The 23,222-nt window shown below is 41.1% G+C and overlaps 1 protein-coding gene across 2 annotated transcripts in view; it reads left to right on the top strand.

Moving 5' to 3' along the window:
• The window catches only part of SAMTOR (S-adenosylmethionine sensor upstream of mTORC1), a 60,967-nt gene that overhangs the window by 361 nt on the left and 37,384 nt on the right, over nt 1–23,222 (top strand). Inside the window, exons 2-3 of one of the 2 annotated variants that reach the window (XM_073328120.1) lie at nt 6,125–6,206; nt 20,479–20,620. In XM_073328120.1, the coding sequence (XP_073184221.1) occupies nt 20,550–20,620 (71 nt within the window). In that variant the 5' untranslated portion in view covers nt 6,125–6,206; nt 20,479–20,549. The remainder of the gene's footprint in view (nt 1–6,124; nt 6,207–20,478; nt 20,621–23,222) is intronic. The other variant, XM_073328119.1, reaches the window with a different exon arrangement.

Genomic DNA, 23,222 nt, shown 5'->3' with positions numbered 1-23,222 from the left:
CGGGGAGCCGCCCCCTGCACGGAGCCCAGTCTTGGGGAGCTCCGTCTAGGTTTAGCAGTTGGGGCCTGGAAGGGTGTGTGTGTGGGGGGGGGGAGCTAGATCCTTCCCCAATGCGGGGGCCCGGGTCTCGGTTTCACGCCTCTTTTCGTGGCGGGCCCCCCCCCCCCAATAAACACGGGGGCGGGGAGCTGCAGCCTTTGCATGCAGCTGTAGGCGCTGCTCAGAGGCTGGAGCGTTGTGTTTGTGCACCTCCGTGCCCAGGGTACTTCATCCTGCAGAGCCCCGCTCGGCTGCCCGTTGGGCTGCTCACGGCTGGCAAAGTGTCCCTTTGTCCTGCGGCCTGTCGTGTCTCCTCTCTCTCCTCCTCCTCCTCCCCCTCACAAAGCTGCTTTTCCTGGCCGAGGAGTGCTCAAATTTCTGAGCTTCTTCCTTGGGATGTGCAGACAATAGGAGTCCTATGGCAACTTCCACTTTCTCTGTGTGTGTGTATATATATATATATAATTTATATATGTGTGTGTGTATATATTCTTACTATATGTTCCATTCTGTGTATCCAATGAAGTGGGCTGTAGCCCACGAAAGCTTGTGCTCTAATAAATTTGTTAGCCTCTAAGGTGCCACAAGTACTCCTGTTCTTTTTATGGATAAATGATACCCTGTGATGTAAAAACAGACTTAATTTATATCAATAACCAAGTGCATTATAACCTGTCTAATCTGCATATCCTCAGTCCCACTCATCCTAAGACTTAATAGCTGATGTTGTAGTGAGCTCCTCCAACAAACTTTTACATTATGAAGTATATTATCTCACCTGACCGGTAGCCCTGGACATATGATCCAGGAGGTCATTGGTAAGAATGCTTGCTTTACCCTCCTCCATGAGAGTCTCAAATGTGTGCACGCTGTTGTGTGGGATTGGGATAGCAGAAGCACCCCAGAAATTAGACATACCAGTTTGAAGATTTAAAATATGGCAAACTGTAAAGTTGAGATTAATAGATCTTCATATCAAAAAGGACTATTATCCTCTAGTCTGACCTCCTGCAAAACAGAGGCCATACTATTTCATCCAATAATCCGTGCATCAGGGCCATAATTTCTGATTGAGCTACAGTATATATCTTTTACAAAAATATTCATGGAATGGAAACTGTTCTTGTAATAATTAATAATAATAATAAATACTTAGCTCTTATATAGCATTTTTAATTGTTAAGTCTCAAAATGCTTTACATTTCAAACTAGTTCCTGCCTCTTAGTCCGTGGCTGCTTGAAGGCCATCTTGCTGCAGAACTGATACTATGCTGCTCTGTGTGGAGTCTCCCCAAATTCTAAGAACACATGTTTCTTCTGCCTCCTAGCCCAAATTTGCATGTGATTTGGTCTTAGCTATCCACTGGATAGATCTGTCAGCTCTTTCATGCTGGAGACCAAGGAGCCTTGGTTACTCCAGCCCTTCTGGGCATGTCTACACCACATCTGGGAGTGAGCCTCTCTGTCTGGGTCTACAGAGTAAAAATAGCTGTGTGAATGTTGCTTTGACATTGAGGCTCAGGCTGGCACTCGGGCTCTCAAGCCCACACCTATTCCCCTCAGTCTTGAAAGCCCAAGCTCCAGTCCAAGCTACAGTGTCTACAGCTATTTTTAGTACACTAGCATGAGCCCCATTACCGTAAGTCTGTCAACTGGGGTTGGGAAGCTCATTCCCAGATACAGTGTAGGCATACGCATAGTGGCCACATAAGCTTGAAAGGATTTCTCTCATCTTCCAGGCTGAGGAACCATTATCAACACATACAGCTTAGCTGCTCAAATTGTGTTCTGTTGCCAGGACTTGTGCTTTTGGCAGTTCACACTTTTCTGTTATTTCAGCCTGTCTGCAGATTCAGAAAGACAATGCTGGGTCACACTTAGGGCTTTTCTACACAGAAATGTCATGGGGAAGTTCGTGTAAAATAGCTAGGTTGTGAATTTTAAGTGCAATAGTTATTTGGCACTGACTCCCTGTGTGGACACTCTTATTCTGCACTATAAGTGCCTTTTTGTGGATTAGGTTGATCCATTCAGCACTAGCTATTCTGCAGTAATTATTCTGGGCCTTTTCCCTTGTGTGGAAAAGCCCTTAGCTAGCATTTTTAATTGTCATAAAATGAATTTTTTTATGAAAGCTTAAATTCTGCAGAAATCGGGGTAAGCCTGCCTCTGCCCTGGAAAAGATTCTTGCTTGCCACTGGCAAGTGAATATGTAGGGAATAATTTACTGGTACTAATACTGGTGGTCTTATTCAGAATGCACAGTTATTTGATTTTTTTCCTCATGTACTGCATCTTGCACATTACTGAGAACTTCAGGGTCTTGTATTTTGGGGTGGGAGTGGGGAATAACAAAACTGTTCAACAAATCATACTTCTACAGCATGGAGTTTTCTACCCATTATAATCTAATCAGTTGTAATCCTCATGAGTTACTAGCTATCAGTAGTACTGATTCAGTACTATTAATTATTTCAACTTCAATGTGAAAAACTATCTTCTGTTCAGTTATCTTCTCCACTGCAACTAACCTTTCAAAAACATGCTTGGGAATCTCCCTCTCTAGAGTTTAACATCTTATTGAACTTACAGTACCTGAAAATGCTTGCTTTCAGAATTCTGTATTGCCTTCTTAATATGCATTTTGTGTATATGCATTTTTCTGTATATTTTTGTATGAAATCCAAAATGGCAGCTTACTAAAGAAGCAAAAGGCTGGCATACTACCAAATAAATGAAGCATTTCAGTTGTCATGTAAGTGTGGAACATTCAGAAAACAAGGCAAAAGTTAAATCCTTAAACATGTACATCCAACAGGTAGACAAGGCAGTTCACCCAGCTGGCTTTATGCAGGTAATAATGAAGGTGCTGATCTTTTTGATAAAGGCATTAAGATCTAATGACAGGTTTCAGAGGAACAGCCGTGTTAGTCTGTATTCGCAAAAAGAAAAGGAGTACTTGTGGCACCTTAGAGACTAACCAATTTATTTGAGCATGAGCTTTCGTGAGCTACAGCTCACTTCATCAGATGTTTACATCTGATGAAGTGAGCTGTAGCTCACGAAAGCTCATGCTCAAATAAATTGGTTAGTCTCTAAGGTGCCACAAGTACTCCTTTTCTTATTAAGATCTAAGAGTGACTAGGCTTTTTTTCTGTATTTTTTTTACTTCCATTTGTCAAGCCTTGTTCTGTAAAGCTAATTTCCATCTCATCTGAATGGTATCTAGCAAGCCACACCAAAGTTGCTGTTTCATGGACTTTCCAACAGTACTTGACTTTTAATATATGAAATCACAAGTGGCGCTGTTCTATGTGTAGTTAACTACCACTGAAAAAGGGAGCATGCTCAACTTCCTCAGAGAGAACTGTATAATTACTTGACATAATACAGGTGATTCTCAGAGAATGCACTTTTATACTGTCCTTGCCATTTTAATAGTTACTTTGTTCTGAGAAAAGTATTGAATTAGTACCTTTCTCAAGGTGTTTAGATGAAATTTTTTGCAGTTATACAGACTTATTTCTAATAAGCAGATTTCAGTGCTGATGTGACTGAGACCATTACTGGAATTACTGACTATTGGGTGAATTTAAAAGGCAAGTTCATGCCTTACCTGACTTGCTTACAGCTGGCATCACTGACCTCACTTTGATTTATTGTCCACCACTTTCTTTTTTTAAAGAATGAGTCAGTGTAAAAATGACATTGGCACGCTTTAATACTACAGGCTAATGCAGGTCTCAACCAGTTGTAAAAGTTTGTGTTTAAATGTGAAAGCAATGTTTGTTTTAATGTGCAGTTCCTAGTTAAAATATAATCTTGTCTAATAGGATGAACGTAACTGAAGAAAGGCTCATTTAACAACAGGTCGTCCGGAGAGCCAGGCAGTTCTTTCAAAAGTTGATACTGTTCTATGAAGTCACTTTCCTCAAAGTTGCATCTTGGCTTATTTCCATGTTTTCTAGGCTTCTCCCATCTTCAACAGCACTGTTGCATATTAGATCACCCACATTTTGGCTATTTTATTTGTAATGTGACTAACCTCTAGGATGATTTACCATATTAGTTCTAATTTATTTAATTCTCTTTGTGGCAACATGTCAACCTCTCATTACCTAGCTCATGTGTTAAAACCTGTCACTTTAATCTGGAAATGAGACTGGAAACCATGGTGGTTTCTCTTCTGTAGCTCTGAAACGCTCACCACAAAAAATGCATTTTAATTTTATTTCCAGATCATTACTTTGCATCTCTTCACCAGTACTTCCCTTTTCTGTTTTCAGGGCATGGTCAATCTGACCCACTTCTAGTGCAAGTGTTGGGTTTGCCTTTGGCTTTTAGTTGGTAAATGAGAGGGAAATGTTGTTTGCAGAAAAATGGATAAGCAAAAATGGTTATAGTCTGCTTTGTGATTTATACTACCCTGCATCCCTGTCCACACATCTGTGAACCATATTTTCTGATTCATTATTAAACAAAGCTTAAAATAGCTTCAGTCTAAAATGACTTTAATATTAGATAGTATCTTATTTAAAATTCTCTTTTTAACAGTTGTTACATGGTTGAATCCTATCAACAGTAGTTAAACACTTCAACCAAATTATCCTAAATTCTTAATAAACTATTTTTATGCACTTCTGCACAGTGACTTCTGCACAGTGTAGACAGTTTTTCTGAAGTTATTAAATGAAAGGGCTGATAGATGAAATCTCCTTCTTCTGAAACATCAGAGATGGCTATGGCTGGAGATGGGATGAGGAGGGCTAGGGCTTTGAGGTGGCACCAAGCATTTTCTGCCAGGTGCTTGGCTGGCTGGTTCTTGCTCATGTGCTCAAGACCTGCCCGTTAACCTTTATGGGATCAGAAAGGAATTTTCCCTATAGATCAAATTGGCAGTGACCTGGATTGGTGAGATATTCGCTGCCTTCTGCAGTGTGTGGGTTGGATCATTTGCCAGGATTATCTGAGTTTATCTCACTTAATCATTTTTCTGACATTGCAGGGGCTTCGGGCACTGGTTCATCTCAGTCCCTCCAGTTCTTGCCTGTGACACGTAATAGTCTAGTCTATGGGTTGTGATACTTTGGTCTAATTTTGGTTGTTGGATTTAGTGTACAGGTGCTGGATGATGATGGTGACCTGTGAAATACAGGAGGTGAGACTACCTGATCAGGCCGCTGTCTCTAAGAAAATCTAATAAACTTCTAACATGTTTTCTCCCACACAAAAAAGGAAAAATAAAATTAGATACAAAACACTTGCTTTCAAAAAGCAATATAAATAAAATAGAAAATGAGGAATGAACTTTATATATGCATAAACTTCAGTTATTTTATAACTTCATTTTGTATTAATGTAATCTTGTCCGTAAACTCTATTTCTGTTCCCCATCTGAACTGTTTATCTTAGATCAGTGGTTCTCAACCTTTCTAGACTACTGTATCCATTTCAGGAGTCTGATTAGTCTTGCGTACTGCAAGTTTCACCTCACTTAAAAAACTACTTGATTATAAAAGGAGTAATTGTGGCACCTTAGAGACTAAGAAATTTATTTGAGCATAAGCTTTCGTGAGCTACAGCTCACTTCATCGGATGCATTCAGTGGAAAATACAGTGGGGAGATTTATATATACACAGAACATGAAACCATGGGTGTTACCATATACACTGTAACCAGAGTGATCACTTAAGGTGAGCTATTACCAGCAGGAAAGTGGGGGAAGGGGGGAGAACCTTTTGTAGTGATAATCAAGGTGGGCCATTTCCAGCAGTTGACAAGAATGTCTCAGGAACAGCGGGGGGGGGGGGGGGGGGGAATAAACATGGGGAAATAGTTTTACTTTGTGTAATGACCCATCCACTCCCAGTCTTTAGTCAAGCCTAAGTTAATTGTATCCAGTTTGCAAATTAATTCCAATTCAGCAGTCTCTCGTTGGAGTCTGTTGTTGATGTTTTTTTGTTGAAGAATTGCAACTTTTAGGTCTGTAATTGAGTGACCAAAGAGATTGAAGTGTTCTCCGACTGGTTTTTGAATGTTATAATTCTTGACGTCTGATTTGTGTCCATTTATTCTTTTACGTAGAGACTGTCCATTTTGACCAATGTACATGGCAGAGGGGCATTGCTGGCACATGATGGCATATATCACATTGGTAGATGTGCAGGTGAACGAGCCTCCTTTTCTTTTTGTGAATACAGACTAACACGGCTGCTACTCTCATACTTGATTATACAATCAAACATAAAAATACAGAAGTGTCATAGTACGCTCTTACTGAAAAATTGCTTACTTTCTTATTTTTACCATATAATTATAAAATACATTGATTGGAATATAAATATTGTACTTACATTTCAGTGTGATACTTGAGCCTGTTTTTCACTTTGAGCCTTGTCTGAAGCCCAAACCCAGGCCGTGGGGCTGAAGCATGTAACTTAGCTTTGTGGGGCCCCTGGTCAGTTGCCCTGCTTGTCACCCCTAATGCCAGCCCTACACTTGTGACCCCCCCCAAAACCAATCTCTCGACACCCCCCACCCCCGGGTGCTGCAACCCCCAGATGAGTGGCGTATCCCCCCGGAAGACCTCTTAGTACCCCGTGGTTGAGAACCACTGTCTTAGGTCCTCAGAGTAGGAATGTATTTTGTTGTATTCAGGTTTTAATACCATGCTATTCACTGTAGTATCTGAGCACCTTGCAGTAGTGCAGTAAGCAGTGTGCTTACACATCTGTCACATGTTGGTTGTTGGCTCATCCTCTTACCAGAGGGAGAAACATGGAATGGAGTTTCTCGCTATGGTTGGGTGGTGGTTGTTCAATATACCTGTTGCTCTGTGTTTATATTTGAGAAGGCAAGGTCAAAGAAATGCACCTTTCACTTGGAGGTGAAAGTGGTGAGGTTTATGATAGTCCTTAGTTCCTGGGGGAGTTGATTCCATAGTCTTGGACTAACGTGGGGAAGATTCTGTCTTCTTCCCAGATGAGCTTTACTCTTATGATGGAACTCTCAGCAATGCCAGAGGAGCAAAGTTGTTGACCAGCATCTTTATCCTGGACCTTTAAATGGTCTTTTAGGTATCCTGGGCCCAGGCCAGAAAGTGCTTTGAAGATAACAACTAAGACCTTGAACTTGATTCATAATTCTATGGGAAGCCAGCATAGAGAGCAGGGGACAAATGTGATTTGCTTATGATAACCTGTGTTGCTGTGGAGCTGCACTGCAGTATTTTGTATCGGTTAGAGCTTCCTAAGACCTGAAGGTTTCACCCCCAGGTATATTGGATTGCTGTAGTCCAGCTGAAAGATGATGAAGGCATGATTAACTAAGGCCAGGTCTTTCTGCCAGAAAGGGATGGTGTCTCCTAGCTAACCAGAAATGGTAAAAAGTGAAATGGAAGCTGCTCCAGGTCAATTAAGACATCTGGGGCCAATTAAGAACTTTCCAGAAGGCAGGGAGAATGCTAGGTTGATTGGGACACCTGAAGCCAATCAGGGGCTGGCTGAAACTAGTTAAAAACCTCCCAGTTAGTCAGCTGGGTGTGCATGTCAGGAGCTGTGGGCAGAAGTTGCGCTTTTGGAGAGGCTGAGTAGTACACACCATATAGGCACAAGGAAGGAGGTCCTGAGGTAAGGGTGAAGTGGAGCTTGAGGAAGTGAGGGCTGCTGTGGGGGAAGTAGCCCAGGGAATTGTACATGTAATGTTTCTAAAAGGTCAGCTACCATAGGGTACTGATACTATTAGGGTCCCTGGGCTGGAGCCCGGAGTAGAGGGTGGGCCCGGTCTACCCCCCCACCTTTGCCCCCTGATTAATCACTGAGACTGGGAGACAACAGAGACGGTGCAAGGAAAGATAACTTCTCCTCACCTCCCTCTCTGGCTTATGATGAAAATGGCTCAGTAGACTGTGACCCTTGTCTCTAGAGAGAGAAGGGTTACGTGCAGGGTCACAGTGAGTCTCTGAGGCTAGCGAAATCTGCCAGGAAACGTGGGATCCACGGAGGGAAGGACAGAGCTTTGTCACTATATATATATATATATATATATATATATATATATATATATATATATATATAAATCTTACTATGTGTCCCATTCTATGCATCCGATGAAGTGGGCTTCAGTTTATCTGTTTTCAGTCACCTGACTTCACAATAAAATAAAAACAAATTTTCCCCATTTTTTTAAAAAGGATTTCTTTTAACAATGTTAAGTCTTTGACAAAGAATATAAAGTGTATATTTTACAATTTAAAAAAAATTACAAACAGGAAGGACGGGTTATGTGTACATGCTAGAATCTCTCCTCTACCCCCCACCCCCCAAAAAACCGACCCAACCAACCAACCAACCACAAAAAAAACAACAAAAACCCAACCGTAACCAAAAATCACTTTTGCAGTGCAGCTCATTCTTTCCCTATCTTCCCAAAAATAACTGTGGGGCAGATCTCTTCTTTAAGTGAATTGTTCCTTTTGTAGCAGTACAATCATGTGAAGCTTCTTGAGTAAGTGTCTTCTGTGCAACATTGTCCATGGGCAAGCAGGTTTTATACATAGTTTAGATGGGAAATTTACAAGTGCCTTACTTCCATCTAAATCCAGTGGAGTTGAGTGCATTTGAAAAACTCCCCATAGATACTCTTTGAAGAATTAAAAAGATATTTGACCATGGTAAAAAAGCAAAACAGGAAATTGCAGTAAAATACTGGGCTGTCTGACTTTCTTTAAAAAGAAAGAAAAATCTCTGTAGAGATCACCAATACCAAAGCCACTTAAATTTTCTATAGTTAACATATAACATCAGTCTAATAAGCATTACAGCTTCTACATTCTTTTAAAAAACTTAGATTTAAATATCATTATAGAGCCAGTGCTATTCATCTTTTTTTTTAAATCTCACACTAGAAAGAGGGAAATAATTGTAGATACCAGCAGTTCCATTTTCAAACAATAATAGTCATCAGATTCAGAAGTTCATTAAGGCTTTAATTTTTTAGTAATGATTTAATGTAAATAAGCCCCAAAATGTGACTGACCTTGCAACAATAAACGTTTGAGAGCTGGAAGGTGCTTTCCTAAGAAACAAGTTGTTTGTTTGTATGTGGTTTGCTTGTACTCCTTTTTTTGGATTTGCAGAAGTTAAATAACAAACTATATTATTGGGTTTCTACCAACCTGAACAGTGGCATTACAGATATAACTGCACAAAAAAGGAAGTGATCAAACAAAAAACCCTCTTTGAAAACGGAGGGAAAGTACATCTGTAACTGTCAAAGTATGTTTGGTAGAGAAATGTATTCTAAATTGAGATTAAAAAAAAGGCACATATCTGTGATTCAAACAATTCTAAAAAATCCCCCATACCTCCTGTTAAAGACTCCAAAAATAGACAACAGGTGGTCATGTGATCCTTTATGTACTTTTCAAGCATTACTTTTAAATAACAAAGTTATTCCAAGACTTGTATTTTTGGTATATTTGTATTGTTTCATATATAGAATTTCCAAAACTGATATTGCAGGTCGATGCATGATATCAGTTTAACAAGTGCCGTCATTTGCTTTTGTATTCTTGGGTCTGTACTGTACATTTATTAATGCAGTGTGTGCTGAATATGCTTTGGAGGCCCAGCATAAAGTAGTCTGACTACTCATTAAAATATCTTCCATTTGAGCTTATATAAGTAGTCTATTATGAGACATTATAAACTAGAATTTGCATCGGCCTTGGATAACATAAACTGTGCAAAGTTTTTAGAATTGCTCTAGTAGTAGCAGAGCTACTGTATGTAAGGATGTAAATAGCAATTTAAAAAGTTGACCAGTTAAACAATTAAAATTATATTTAATCGTTTAACTGTACCGCGGTAGCTCTGGTGGGCCTGGCACGGCTCAGGCTGGGGTCACTCTGGCTGGGCCTAGGTGCGCACTCCGACCGCTGGGGTTAATGGGTTACCGGTTAACCTTTTACATCTCTAATTGTATGTTTAAAGAACTGTTATACTGAAGTTTTTGCTCTTCTTTCTATGAAGATCAAATTAAAAATAAATAAAATATTACGTCAAATTTAAGTGAGGGAGTTAACTAATGTGGTCATATCAGCTATGAATTTTCTTCTGAAATTTATGGGATAACTTACTGCATAGCCTCAAAAGAGTTTTGTGTTGACAGACAGAGGAATGTATAGCTAAATGAAAGTTTGCTTATATTTCGTTGTCACTATTAGCGGTGTCATCCTTTTTTCAGATTAGATCACAAAATGCAAGTTAAAGTTTGTAAAGCAAATTCTTATTTCACTTATGAAAAATAATCAATATCTAATTACCCTTACTTTTCATGTAAATAATTCTTAAATTATATTCCGTTTTGGACAAATATAAAATTAGACAAACTAGTCTTGCAAAATAGTTTGAGCTCCATTGAAATAGGAAGTATGTTGTGTGAGAAGAAGGCAGATGATTAGTAAACTTCTAGAATTTTGAACATGCTGAATGTTTTAAGTGGAATAAGATAGTGGGTAGCATTCCTAATTTAATTAACTTTTTCTCTGCTTAGCCACAGCCACATTTTCAAGTACTGTAGCACCAAGAGGACATACTTTTTGCATAATGCAGCACTGGGTATTTTTCCATCATCGCATACCAGAGTCTTACAGCAGAGAATTGGATAAGTTGTATGTTAAATTTCTCTGATAATGGGGATAGGATGAGAGAGAGTCAATTAGTGGACTATAATGTAAGAATATATTCCATTTTAATAATTTAAATTGTATAAAATGGTGTTGGTACAGTAGGTGGATGTATCTGAAGTCTAGAGTCTGATTTGATAGTTAAGACAATAATAAAATGGGTTGTCCGCTCAGACTTTAAGAACAGAGTGGAATTTGTCATGTTGAGTTTTTCTAGGAATTTTTTAACCTAACATTGCCCTCGCTCAGTGGTTCCCCACCTTCTTTCATATGCAGACCTCAAAAAAATTTCTACTGAAGGTGTGCGGATCCCTTTGGAAATCTTAGGCATAGCCTGTGGACCTCCAAGAGTCCACGGGCCACAGGTTGAAAACCCCTGTGCTATGGTAATGACAACCTTTCGTGGACCCCTTAGATAGTAGTCTGAGGTCCCCCAGCTGAGAACCACTGCCCTAGTTGACAATGTTTGTTCCCATTTATTGCTGTTCAGCATGTTGTGTAAACTGATATACTATTTCAGTGAGGAACCAGAGGTATTTTTACGAACACTTAAACTGTTCCTTTTGTGGAACACTGAGGCATGTTAAAAATTAGTCTGCTGATTGCAACATATTCTAGTTAAAATCTAAGCAGAACTTTTACAGTATAAATGGGATGTTGCCATAGCTGGGCTTTTGAAATTTGGAATCTCCCAGCAGTGTCATTGTATCCTCGCAACTAATAGATGTTGCTTTCCTTTAAAATGGAAAATTAAAGGGGTGTATCTATAAGCATCTTTGTAGAAACATAAAAATGTTTTTAATGTAGCAGTAGGCAACATGCTATGTTTGAGTTTTCTCTCTGGGACCAGCAAAGATACACAGTTTTAGGAATTTTTTTGCGAAATAGTGAAGAGCAGCAGGGAAAAGCTCACACATTATGTTCTGAATCAGCTTAATTGTCACTTTATATTTCTCAGTGACATTTATGGATTTTTTTAAAAAAATAGATGAGATTCTTGAGGACAGTGCTGCTCCAGATTCTATCCAAATCTTTTTTTTTTTACCATTGTTTTACAATGGTTTGCATCCCTTTTACTAAAATTAAAACAAAAGTATAAGCTAGTAACATGACATATAAATTGAAATAAATGTGTACTACCCCAGTCTATAGTTCTGGATTGCCATAGCAGACTCTTAAAAATACTTCCATAAATAAATATTGGCATAGTGTTGATAGAAAGCTATCCTGGCAGCAACATTAATATAACAAAAATTTAATAAACTCCCCTAACAAAACCTTTACCAGAGTTGCCATCCTCAGTTTTGCCCAACTCGCATCTTCTTTTATGCACAAAGGAGGTTTACCGTAAGTTAAGAAAATTCTTGGTGTTTTCAAGATTTGAAGTTGACTTTATGTGGATGGTGTAATTATTCAGTGTTTTTTGTTTAAATCTAGAGATTTGCAGGGAATGTATTCTGTTCCATAAAACATGCCTAAAATGGTGAATAAGTAATATATTTCTAGTGAAATAAATCACTAAGTGTGTTTTCGTAATTAAATTGATATTTATTGGTTTTGTTTTGTACTTTTTAAAGGACTTTAAGGCACTCTAAAATTGTTACTGACAACTTCTTACTTTCAATTTCTTTTAAGTTATGTTCCGTGTATACTTCAGACTTTTTGCATTTGAATGATCTGTTTTGTGTTCAATAGATAGGGTAATGTTACAGTGCTGTCTCTAAAAGGTTATTGTCTCAGTATCAGTTTTTACTATCTTTATTTCAAGTTGATTAACTTTTTAGTTTACAGTTTACAACACTTGAACCTTCTGAGAGTAGAACGCCTGATGAAATTTCTTACAACGGGGGTGGGCAAACTTTTTGGCTGAGGGCCACATCTGGGTGGGGAAAATTGCTTGCAGGGCCATGAATGTCGGGCAGAGAGTTGGTGTGGGGGATGGGGTGCGGTGTGCAGGAAGGGGCTCAGGGCAAGGGGTTGGGGCAGAGCAGGGGTGCAGCATGTACGAGGGGGCTCGGGGAAGGGGATTGGGGTGCAGGAGGGGTGTGGGGTGCAGCAGGAGGCTTGGGGGGCTGAGGTGCAGGCAGGGGGCTCAGGGCAGGGAGTTGGGGTGTGGGATGCAGGAGGGGTTCGGGCTCTGGCCAGGCGCCGCTTACCTGGAGCAGCTTTGGGGTGGCAGTGGCACGCACTGGGGTCAGGACAGGCTCCCTGGCCCTGTTCTGGGAAGTGGCCGGCACCACGTCTCTGTCGCCCCTGGAGGAGGGGTTGGGGCAGAGAGCACCACACGCTGCACTTGCCTGTGGGTACCTCCTCTGAAGCTCCCATTGGCTGCAGTTCCCCATTCCTGGCCAATGGGAGCTTCGGGGGTGTCCAGGTTCCTTCCCCACTCTGAACTCTAGGGTACAGATGTGGGGACCCGCATGAAGACCCCCTAAGCTTATTTTTACTAGCTTAGGTTAAAACTTTCCCAAGGCACAAATTTCGTCTTGTCCTTGAACAGTATGCTGCCACCAAGTGATTTAGACAAAGAACAGGGAAATGACCACTTGGAGTTCCTAATTCCCCAAAATATCCTTTCCTGTGGAGGCTTGAGAATAAACAAGACGAGCACAAACCAGCGTTGGATTTTTAAAACCCCAAAAACCCGATCAGATTCTTAAAAAACAGAACTTTATTAGAAGAACAAAAACAGATAAGAGAACAACTCTGTAAGATCAGAATGGAAGATAATCTTACAGGAAGTCAGATTCAAAACATTGAGAATCCCTCCAGACAAAACCTTAAGTTACAAAAAGACACAAGAACAGGAATACACATTTCCTCCAGCACAGCGAATTTCACAAGCCAAAACAATTTTCTAGCTAGATTACTTACTAACTGTACGGGAGTTGGAGGGCTTGCATCCTTGATCTGTTCCCCACAAAGGTATCACACAGATAGACAAAAGCCTTCCCCCCCCCCTCCAGATTTGAAAGTATCTTGTCCCCTCATTGGTCATTTTGGGTCAGGTGCCAGCCAGGTTACCTGAGCTTCTTAACCCTTTACAGGTAAAATGACTTTGCCTCTGGCCAGGAGGGATTTTATAGCACTGTATACAGAAAGGTGGTTACCCTTCCCTTTATATTTATGACAGGGGGAGGTACCCACAGGCAGAAGCAGTGCCCCGCCCCAGGAGCCACAGGGATGTGGTGCTGGCCGCTTCTGGGAGCGGGGTGGGTGTGGCAAATCTGCGAGCTGGATCCAAAAACCTGAGGGGCCGAATCCGGCCCGCAGGCCGTAGTTTGCCCATGAACAAGGCTTATATGGACGGAGAGCATAGTCTGGGGAATGCATTTTAGCTAGATACATGGGATTGGACTTCTGCATCATATCCAAGAATATACTGCTGTAAGGAATCTCTCCTGGATCATCAGTTGTATTTGCATTCAGTGACAGAATTGCAAGGACAGGTAAACAAGTAACTGCTTAAAGAATTAATCTTCCAGGACATACAGAACTAGAAAAATGTTATTTTTAACAACCCTGGAGAGAGGGAACCAAACAGAAACACAATTTTTTCTTTTAAAGTAGAGCTGCTGCAGGGACCTGAAAGGCTTGTAAAACTCATGTTATGAGCGGTCGTTATAAATCAGAGTCTCCCGGGTCTGACACTTACATGAGTGATATCTTTTATGAGAGGAATGGGGTATAGAACAGCTTTTTTTTTTTTTTTTTTAAATGCAATCCATGCTCAAATAGGATTCAAATTGCATGGGAGGGGAGAGATGGAGACAACACTCACATCTGTACATGACACCCTATGATGAAATTAAGGAATCCCTACAGTAAAGATGAACTGGAGGCAATGATTTTCTGAAGTGCAGAGTTTAATATAAGGGACATGAGAAAATATTATTCAAGGAAGCCCCCTGGACCAGTCCACACAAGAGATCCACTTCCTGAACACTATGGTGCTAATAAGTGATGGTCACATAAACACCACCCTACACCGGAAACCTACAGACTGCTATGCCTATCTGTATGCCTCCAGCTTTCATCCAGACCACACCACACGATCCATTGTCTACAGCCAAGCTCTAAGGTACAACCGCATTTGCTCCAACCCCTCAGACAGAGACAAACACCTACAAGACCTCTATCAAGCATTCTTAAAGCTACAATACCCACCTGCTGAAGTGAAGAAACAGATTGACAGAGCCAGAAGAGTACCCAGAAGTCACCTACTACAGGACAGGCCCAACAAAGAAAATAACAGAACGCCACTAGCCATCACCTTCAGCCCCCAACTAAAACCTCTCCAACACATCATCAAGGATCTACAACTTATCCTGAAGGACAACCCATCTCTCTCACAGATCTTGGGAGACAGGCCAGTCCTTGCTTACAGACAGCCCCCCAACCTGAAGCAAATACTCACCAGCAGCCACACACCACACAACAGAACCACTAACCCAGGAACCTATCCTTGCAACAAAGCCCGTTGCCAACTGTGTCCACATATCTATTCAGGGGACACCATCATAGGGCCTAATCACATCAGCCACACTATCAGAGGCTCGTTCACCTGCACATCTACCAATGTGATATATGCCATCATGTGCCAGCAATGCCCCTCTGTCATGTACATTGGTCATACTGGACAGTCTCTACGTAAAAGAATAAATGGACACAAGTCAGACATCAAGAATTATAACATTCAAAAATCAGTTGGAGAACACTTCAGTCTCTTTGGTCACTCAATTACAGACCTAAAAGTTGCAATTCTTCAACAAAAAAACATCAACAACAGACTCCAACGAGAGACTGCTGAATTGGAATTAATTTGCAAACTGGATACAATTAACTTAGGCTTGACTAAAGACTGGGAGTGGATGGGTCATTACACAAAGTAAAACTATTTCCCCATGTTTATTCCCCCCCCCCCCGCTGTTCCTGAGACATTCTTGTCAACTGCTGGAAATGGCCCACCTTGATTATCACTACAAAAGGTTCTCCCCCCTTCCCCCACTTTCCTGCTGGTAATAGCTCACCTTAAGTGATCACTCTGGTTACAGTGTATATGGTAACACCCATGGTTTCATGTTCTGTGTATATATAAATCTCCCCACTGTATTTTCCACTGAATGCATCCGATGAAGTGAGCTGTAGCTCACGAAAGCTTATGCTCAAATAAATTTCTTAGTCTCTAAGGTGCCACAATTACTCCTTTTATAATCAAGTAGTTTTTTAAGTGAGGTGAAACTTGCAGTACGCAAGACTAATCAGACTCCTGAAATGGATACAGTAGTCTAGAAAGGTTGAGAACCACTGATCTAAGATAAACAGTTCAGATGGGGAACAGAAATAGAGTTTACGGACAAGATTACATTAATACAAAATGAAGTTATAAAATAACTGAAGTTTATGCATATATAAAGTTCATTCCTCGTTTTCTATTTTATTTATATTGCTTTTTGAAAGCAAGTGTTTTGTATCTAATTTTATTTTTCCTTTTTTGTGTGGGAGAAAACATGTTAGAAGTTTATTAGATTTTCTTAGAGACAGCGGCCTGATCAGGTAGTCTCACCTCCTGTATTTCACAGGTCACCATCATCATCCAGCACCTGTACACTAAATCCAACAACCAAAATTAGACCAAAGTATCACAACCCATAGACTAGACTATTACGTGTCACAGGCAAGAACTGGAGGGACTGAGATGAACCAGTGCCCGAAGCCCCTGCAATGTCAGGAAAATGATTAAGTGAGATGTTCCAGAATAACCTAGAATTAAATCAGGAATTCTTACATAAAATCAGAAGTTTCAGAATAGCAGCCGTGTTAGTCTGTATCTGCAAAAAGAAAAGGAGTACTTGTGGCACCTTAGAGACTAAGAAATTTATTTGAGCATAAGCTTTCGTGAGCTACAGCTCACTTGATTGAATGCATTCAGTGGAAAATACAGTGGGGAGATTTATATACACACAGAACATGAAACAATGGGTGTTACCATACACACTGTAATGAGAGTGATCAGGTAAGGTGAGCTATTACCAGCAGGAGAGCCGGGAGGGGACGGGACACCTTTTGTAGTAATAATCAAGGTGGGCCATTTCCAGCAGTTGACAAGAATGTCTCAGGAACAGTGGGGGTGGGGGGGCGGGAATTGTTGTTGAAGAATTGTCAGGGTAGAGCTCATCTTGACTCTGCTTACACAAGGAAGCCCAGTCCCTGGAGCAGCAGGAGGGCTCCCGGGGCAGGTGAAAGTGGTTAGGCTAGTCCTGCTTTGACAGCCCCAAGAAATGGTGGCAGCAACAGCAATTTCACAGACCCAGCTGCCTTGAGCCAGCCACTTAAAGGAAACCACAAACACAGCTCAGTCTTCCTCTGATGCTGCCTAATTTATTCCATTTGAATTCATTCTACATCTACTCTAGACAAGTGTTGTTTTTTCGGGTGAGGGAGAAAGTGAAAGGATCACCAATAAAAGAGTAGGTGAGGGCTCAGAGTTGGGAAAGGGTTTGAAGAGGCATCATTACAATGTTGGGGGCAGGGGTGGGGGAATGCCTAGGGTTAAAACCTTAAAATATGGGAAAAAAGAGGTATGACAAGGCTAACTAGTCAGGAAAATAATGGCAGTTAGGAATGTGATCAGAAGACAGTGATGAGTGATAATGGTAGAGAGTAAAATTGAGTGTAGTACCACAAAGCTAACTCGTCTTCTATTTGTAATCTTTTTTTCCTTGTATTCCCTTATTTTTTTTTAATTTTGACTCATCTTGTTGTCCTGTTTCTACTTAGACTGTAAGCATTTCAGGGCAGGAACTGTCTTTCTTGTGTTTGTGCATAAAGTGTCTAACATACTTCTGAATGCTCTGTAAACAAATAATAAACTAGAGCAACTAATCAAAGCACCAGGAATTTTTAGATAAGCTTCGTCCAGGAGTCTTGTATTTATCATGAGGGGCTTATTAACAGGAGCCCAACTTAGCAAGATTCAGAGTATTGTGGTGAAACAGTTGCAAGACCGCAGTTAAGGTTGTGTTAGAATTTATTAACTACCAAGTTTATTTATATCCAAGTTTGGACTCATCAGTGGTTGGTATTTCTTAAATTGGTTTTGCATAGCCACAAACATGCTTCATTAACCAGGAGAGAGAAATTACAGGAGTTGTATTAGTGTCTTACCAGACAGTGGAGGGTAAAGAAATCTAGGCTATGGCTACACTACAGCATAAGTTGACATAAATGAGGTCACTCATAGGTTTGAATTAGCCAGCCCCCTGCGCTACATAACTTATGCTGACTTAAGCGCCGGTGTGGACAGCGTTTTGTGTCAGCGGGAGAGCTTCTCCCACCGACGTAGTTTACGAGGGCTGGAGTAATTAAGCTGACGGGGAGCTCGCTCCCATCAGTTTAGAGCGGCTACACCTGGGATGGCCAACCTGAGCCTGAGAAGGAGCCAGAATTTACCAATGTACGTTGCCAAAGAGCCACAGTAATACGTCAGCAGCTCCCCCACCCCGTTCCCAGGGTCCCCCACCCACTGGCAGCTCCGCCGATCAGTGCTGCCTCCTCCCAATTAGCTGTTTCGTGGTGTGCAGGAGGCTCGGGGTGGGGAGGAGGAGCAAGGGCACTGCAGGCTCAGAGGAGGGTGCAGGGCCTGTGGTAGAACCAGGGATTGAGCAGCGAATATCCCCCAGCACACTGGAAAGTTGGCGCCTGTAGCTCCAGAGTCGGTGCCTGTACAAGGAGCCCCGTATTAACTTCTGAAGAGCCACATGTGGCTCCAGAGCCACAGGTTGGCCACCCCTGGGCTACACTAAAGAGCTTGCTGCACCACTGTAAGCTCTCTAGTGTAGCCATAGCCTTACACAGTTTCTCGTTCTATCCTCCAGTGTCTGTTCAGTCCTATGTTGGTACTGCATGAAATGCCTTTTCCAAGGAAACCCAGCAGGAGGAACAGAGGTTGTACCAAAAATCGGGAGTGCTTCTGTGTCTCATCCTACTCAGGCATGCTCTCAGGCTGATGTCTGTACCTGCTGATGTCTTTTATTGCCAACTACACAATTTAACACACACGCACCTCTTAATTCAGTGCTTTTGGGAAATAATGAGAATGAAAGGTGCCATATATATGCTTTTGAGTGTTCTGATCAGCCAGCCAATTTACTAATTGGGGCAGAGTGACTTTCCTGCCGTGTACTAGTCACGAAGCAGACAGACAAATCTGTGGTAGAGCTTTTTTTTGTTTGTCCTGTTTCCCCAGTCTCTCTGTTGGATTTAGACTGTATGTGGTCTGCTTCTTGGCCTTACGGCATGAATGCCATCTCATATGAGAGAATGCAAATGCCAGAGTGGAAATATGCCTTATTCTGTTGATATCTGCATTTTATGCCTTCTGAAATCTTTCCAAGGAAAGGAAATTGGCTTAATATCCCTGAACCACACTTGGACAGGCAGTCTGAGTAAACAAGGAGCTAAGATGCTTACCTTAGATTTCTAAGTTATGCAAGTTAGCAAATTTTTGTATAGTAACTCCTCACTTAACGTTGTAGATATGTTCCTGAAAAATGCAACTTTATGCAAAACAATGTTAAGCAAATCCAATTTCCCCCCATAAAAAATAATGTAAATGGGGGGGTTAGGTTCCAGGGAATTTTTTTTGCTCGACAAGACACCTTATACACATATACAGTACAAGTTTTAAACAATTTTAAACAAACAGTTTAATACTGTACACAGCAATGACGATTGTGAAGCTTGGTTGAGATGGTGGAGTAAGAGGGTGGAATATTTCCCAGGGAATGCCTTGCTGCTAAATGATGAACTAGCACTCAGCTGAGCCCTCAAGGGTTAATATGCTATTGTTTATGTAGCCTCACACTCTACAAGGCAGCATGGACTGAGGGAGGAAACACAATAGATTCAGGGCAGTAGCTGTAAACACTTCCCTGCAAAAACTGAACATGATGATGATCCCACGCTATCCAGCTGGAGCAATGCAGAAAGCCTCCTCCTGACAGCAATGCAGAAAGCTCCCGGGAGCAGCTCCAAGGCAGAGAGCAGGGCAGTGGGGGGAGGGCCAACCAAACTGCTGCTGGGCAGCTGCCGAGCCACATACCTTACAGGGAATTTAGGGGAGCTGATTGGGGAGAGTGGGCTGCCAGCCCCCTGGTTCTAATCCCCGTGAGGAGGGGCTGCTCTTCCAGAGAATCCTGCAATCAATGGACAAAGCAGGCAGCTGCCAAACGACAGTATAAGGGAGCATTGCACAACTTTGAACAAGCATGTTCCCTAATCGATCAGCAATGTAACAATGGAACAACTTTAACTGGGACAACGTTAAGTGAGGAGTTACTGTATACCCACACCTGCTGCAATCAGAGGCCAAATGGGGGAGGGAAAGCAATGGTAATGCTTTGCCCCCTCATGACGCCAAAATAAATTGCTATTCAAGGTAGATTATGCAGTTCTTCTAATCATCCCTCTTCCTTGTGGGCTTTGATTAGCAGTAAATAGCTAAGCATCTTGACATGTAAGTTGTCATAAGTAGATTTAATACGTTAATGCTTCTATTGATATGAATGGGAGCAATTTTGTTATATTTTTAGGGTGCCTTTTAGACTTAGGGAGATACCACTGCATCAATTTATGCTTGGCTCACGCTTTAAATGTCTTCTTCACAATCTTTAGACCTAGATGCTACTTTCTGGTGACAAACATTAAACACATATATTATTCTGCTAACACTGTTTTTGTTTTTGTTTAGTGGGAGACTTTGACAAGATCTGGCGTGAACACTGTGAGGATGAGGAAACTCTTTGTGAATATGCTGTGGCAATGAAAAACCTTGCAGATAATCACTGGACAAAATCTTGTGAAGGGGAAGGTCGAATTGAATGGTGTTGCAGGTAAATCTTTGTGTGGTTTAACAAGATAGGATTGTAAACTCTGTCTGAAACTGGCAATCTGAGTCTTCAGTGCAGAGCATATTCTTGCTTTCCGTACTTATATCCAACACTCATGTTTTAATGTGTGGTTATTTTTAAGTAAACACATTTCCCATTATTCTATCTCACTATTCTTAGAATTTTAGCATGTGATGTTCTGAATTTTGATCTTTAAATCCAGATTAAAGCATTCCCAACTAGGTTTAGCAAAACTTTAATGTGTTGAAACTGTTAGCAGCTAAACTTGTTATAAAGAACATGATTAGTACTTGGTTCTAAATCTAGATTTCTCAAAGTCAGGTAATCCTAGAACTGAAAGGGACCTTGAGAGGTCATCTAGTCCAATCCCCTGCACTCAAGGCAGGACTAAGTATTATCTAGACCATCCCTGACAGGTGTTTGTCCAACCTGCTCTTAAAAACTCCAATGATGGAGATTCCACAACCTCCCTAGGCAATTTATTCCAGTGCTCAACCACCTGACAGGAAGTTTTTCCTAATGTCCAACCTAAACCACCCTTGCTGCAATTTAAGGCCATTGCCTCTTGTCCTGACCTCCGAGGTTAAGAAGAATAACTTTTCTCCCTCCTCCTTGTAACAACCTTTTATGTACTTGAAAACTGTTGTCATGTCCCCTCTCAGTCTTCTCTTCTCCAGACTAAACAAAACCGAATTTTTTCAGTCTTCCCTCATACGTCATGTTTTCTAGACGTTTAATCATTTTTGTTGCTCTTCTTTGGACTTCCTCCAATTTGTCCACATCTTTCCTGAAATATGGTTCCCAGAACTGGACACAGTACTCCAGTTGAGGCCTAATCAGCATGGAGTAGAGCGGAAGAATTACTTCTTGTGTCTTGCTTACAGTACTCATGCTAATACATCCCAGAATGATGTTTGCTTTTTTTGCAACATCATTGCACTGTTGACTCATATTTACCTTGTGATCCACTATGACCCCAGATAGCTTTCCGCAGTACTCCTTCCTAGGCAGTCATTTTCCATTTTCTATGTCTGCAACTGATTGTTCCTTCCTAAGTGGAGTACTTTGCATTTGTCCTTATTGAATTTCATCCTATTTACTTCAGACCATTTCTCCAGTTTGTCCAGATCATTTTGAATTTTAATCCTATCCTCCAAAGCACTTACAACCCCTCCCAGCTTGGTATTGTCCACAAACTTTATAGGTGTACTGTCTATGCCATTAGCTAAATCATGTATGAAAATATTGAACAGAACCAACCCCTGCGGGACCCCACTCGTTATGCCCTTCCGGCATCACTGTGAACGACTGATGATTACTCTCTGGGAACGGTTTTCCAACCAGTTATGCACCCACCTTATAGAGGCTCCATCTAGGTTGTATTTCCCTAGTTTGTTTATGAGAAGGTCATGCGAGACAGTATCAAAAACCTTACTAAAGTCTAGATCTACCCCATCTACTGCTTTCCTCCCATCTATAAGGCTTGTTACTCTGTCAAAGAAAGCTATCAGGTTGGTTTGGCACGATTTGTTCTTGACAAATGCATGCTGACTGTTTATCACATTATTATCTTCTAGGTGTTTGCAAATTGATTTCGTAATTGTTTACTCCATTATCTTTCCAGGTACAGAAGTTAAGCCGACTGGTCTGTAATTCCCCGGGTTGTCCTTATTTCCCTTTTTATAGATAGGCACTATATTTGCCCTTTTCCAGTCTTCTGGAATGTCTCCTGTCGTCCATGATTTTTCAAAGATGATTGCTAATGGCTCAGATTTCTCCTCAGTCATCAGGCCCTGGTGAATTGAAGACATCTAACTTGTCTAAGTAATTTTTGACTTGTTCTTTCCCTATTTTAGATTCTGATCCTACCTCATTTTCACTGGCATTCACTATGTTAGATGTCCATTCGCCACCAACCTTCTTGGTGAAAACCGAAACAAGTCATTAAGCACCTCTGCCATTTCCACGTTTTCTGTTATTGTCTTTCTCCCCTCATTGAGTAACAGGCCTACTCTGTCCTTGGTCTTCCTCTTGCTTCTAATGTAGAATTGTAGATGTAATTTGTAGAATGTTTTCTTGTTTCCATTTATGTCCCTAGCTAGTTTAATCTTGTTTTGTGCCTTGGCTTTTCTAATTTTGTCCCTACATACTTGTGGTGTTTGTTTATAGTCATCTTTTTGTAATTTGACCGGATTTCCTCATTTTGTAGGACTCTTTTTTGAGGTTTAGATCATTGAAGATCTCCCGGTTAAGCCAGGGTGGTCTCTTGCCATACTTCCTATCTTCCCTACGCAGTGGGATAGTTTGCTCTTGTACCCTTAATAATGTCTCTTTGAAAAACTGCCAACTGTTTTCAATTGGTTTTTGCCTTAGACTTGCTTCCCATGGGATTTTACCTAACAACTCCGAGTTTGCTAAAGTCTGCCTTCTTGAAATCCATTGTCTTTATTGTGCTGTTCTCCCTCCTACCATTTCTTAGAATCATGAACTCTACCATTTCATGATCACTTTCACTCAAGTTGCCTTCCGGTTTCAAATTCTCAACCAGTTCCGCCCTATTTGTCAAAATCAAATCTAGAACAGC

This window comes from Lepidochelys kempii, chromosome 1 (genome assembly GCF_965140265.1).
Source record: "Lepidochelys kempii isolate rLepKem1 chromosome 1, rLepKem1.hap2, whole genome shotgun sequence".
In the NCBI taxonomy this organism is placed as follows: Eukaryota; Metazoa; Chordata; order Testudines; family Cheloniidae; genus Lepidochelys; species Lepidochelys kempii.
The sequence above is the reverse complement of the archived record's forward strand: the minus strand, read 5'-3'. Positions and strand labels throughout refer to the sequence as shown.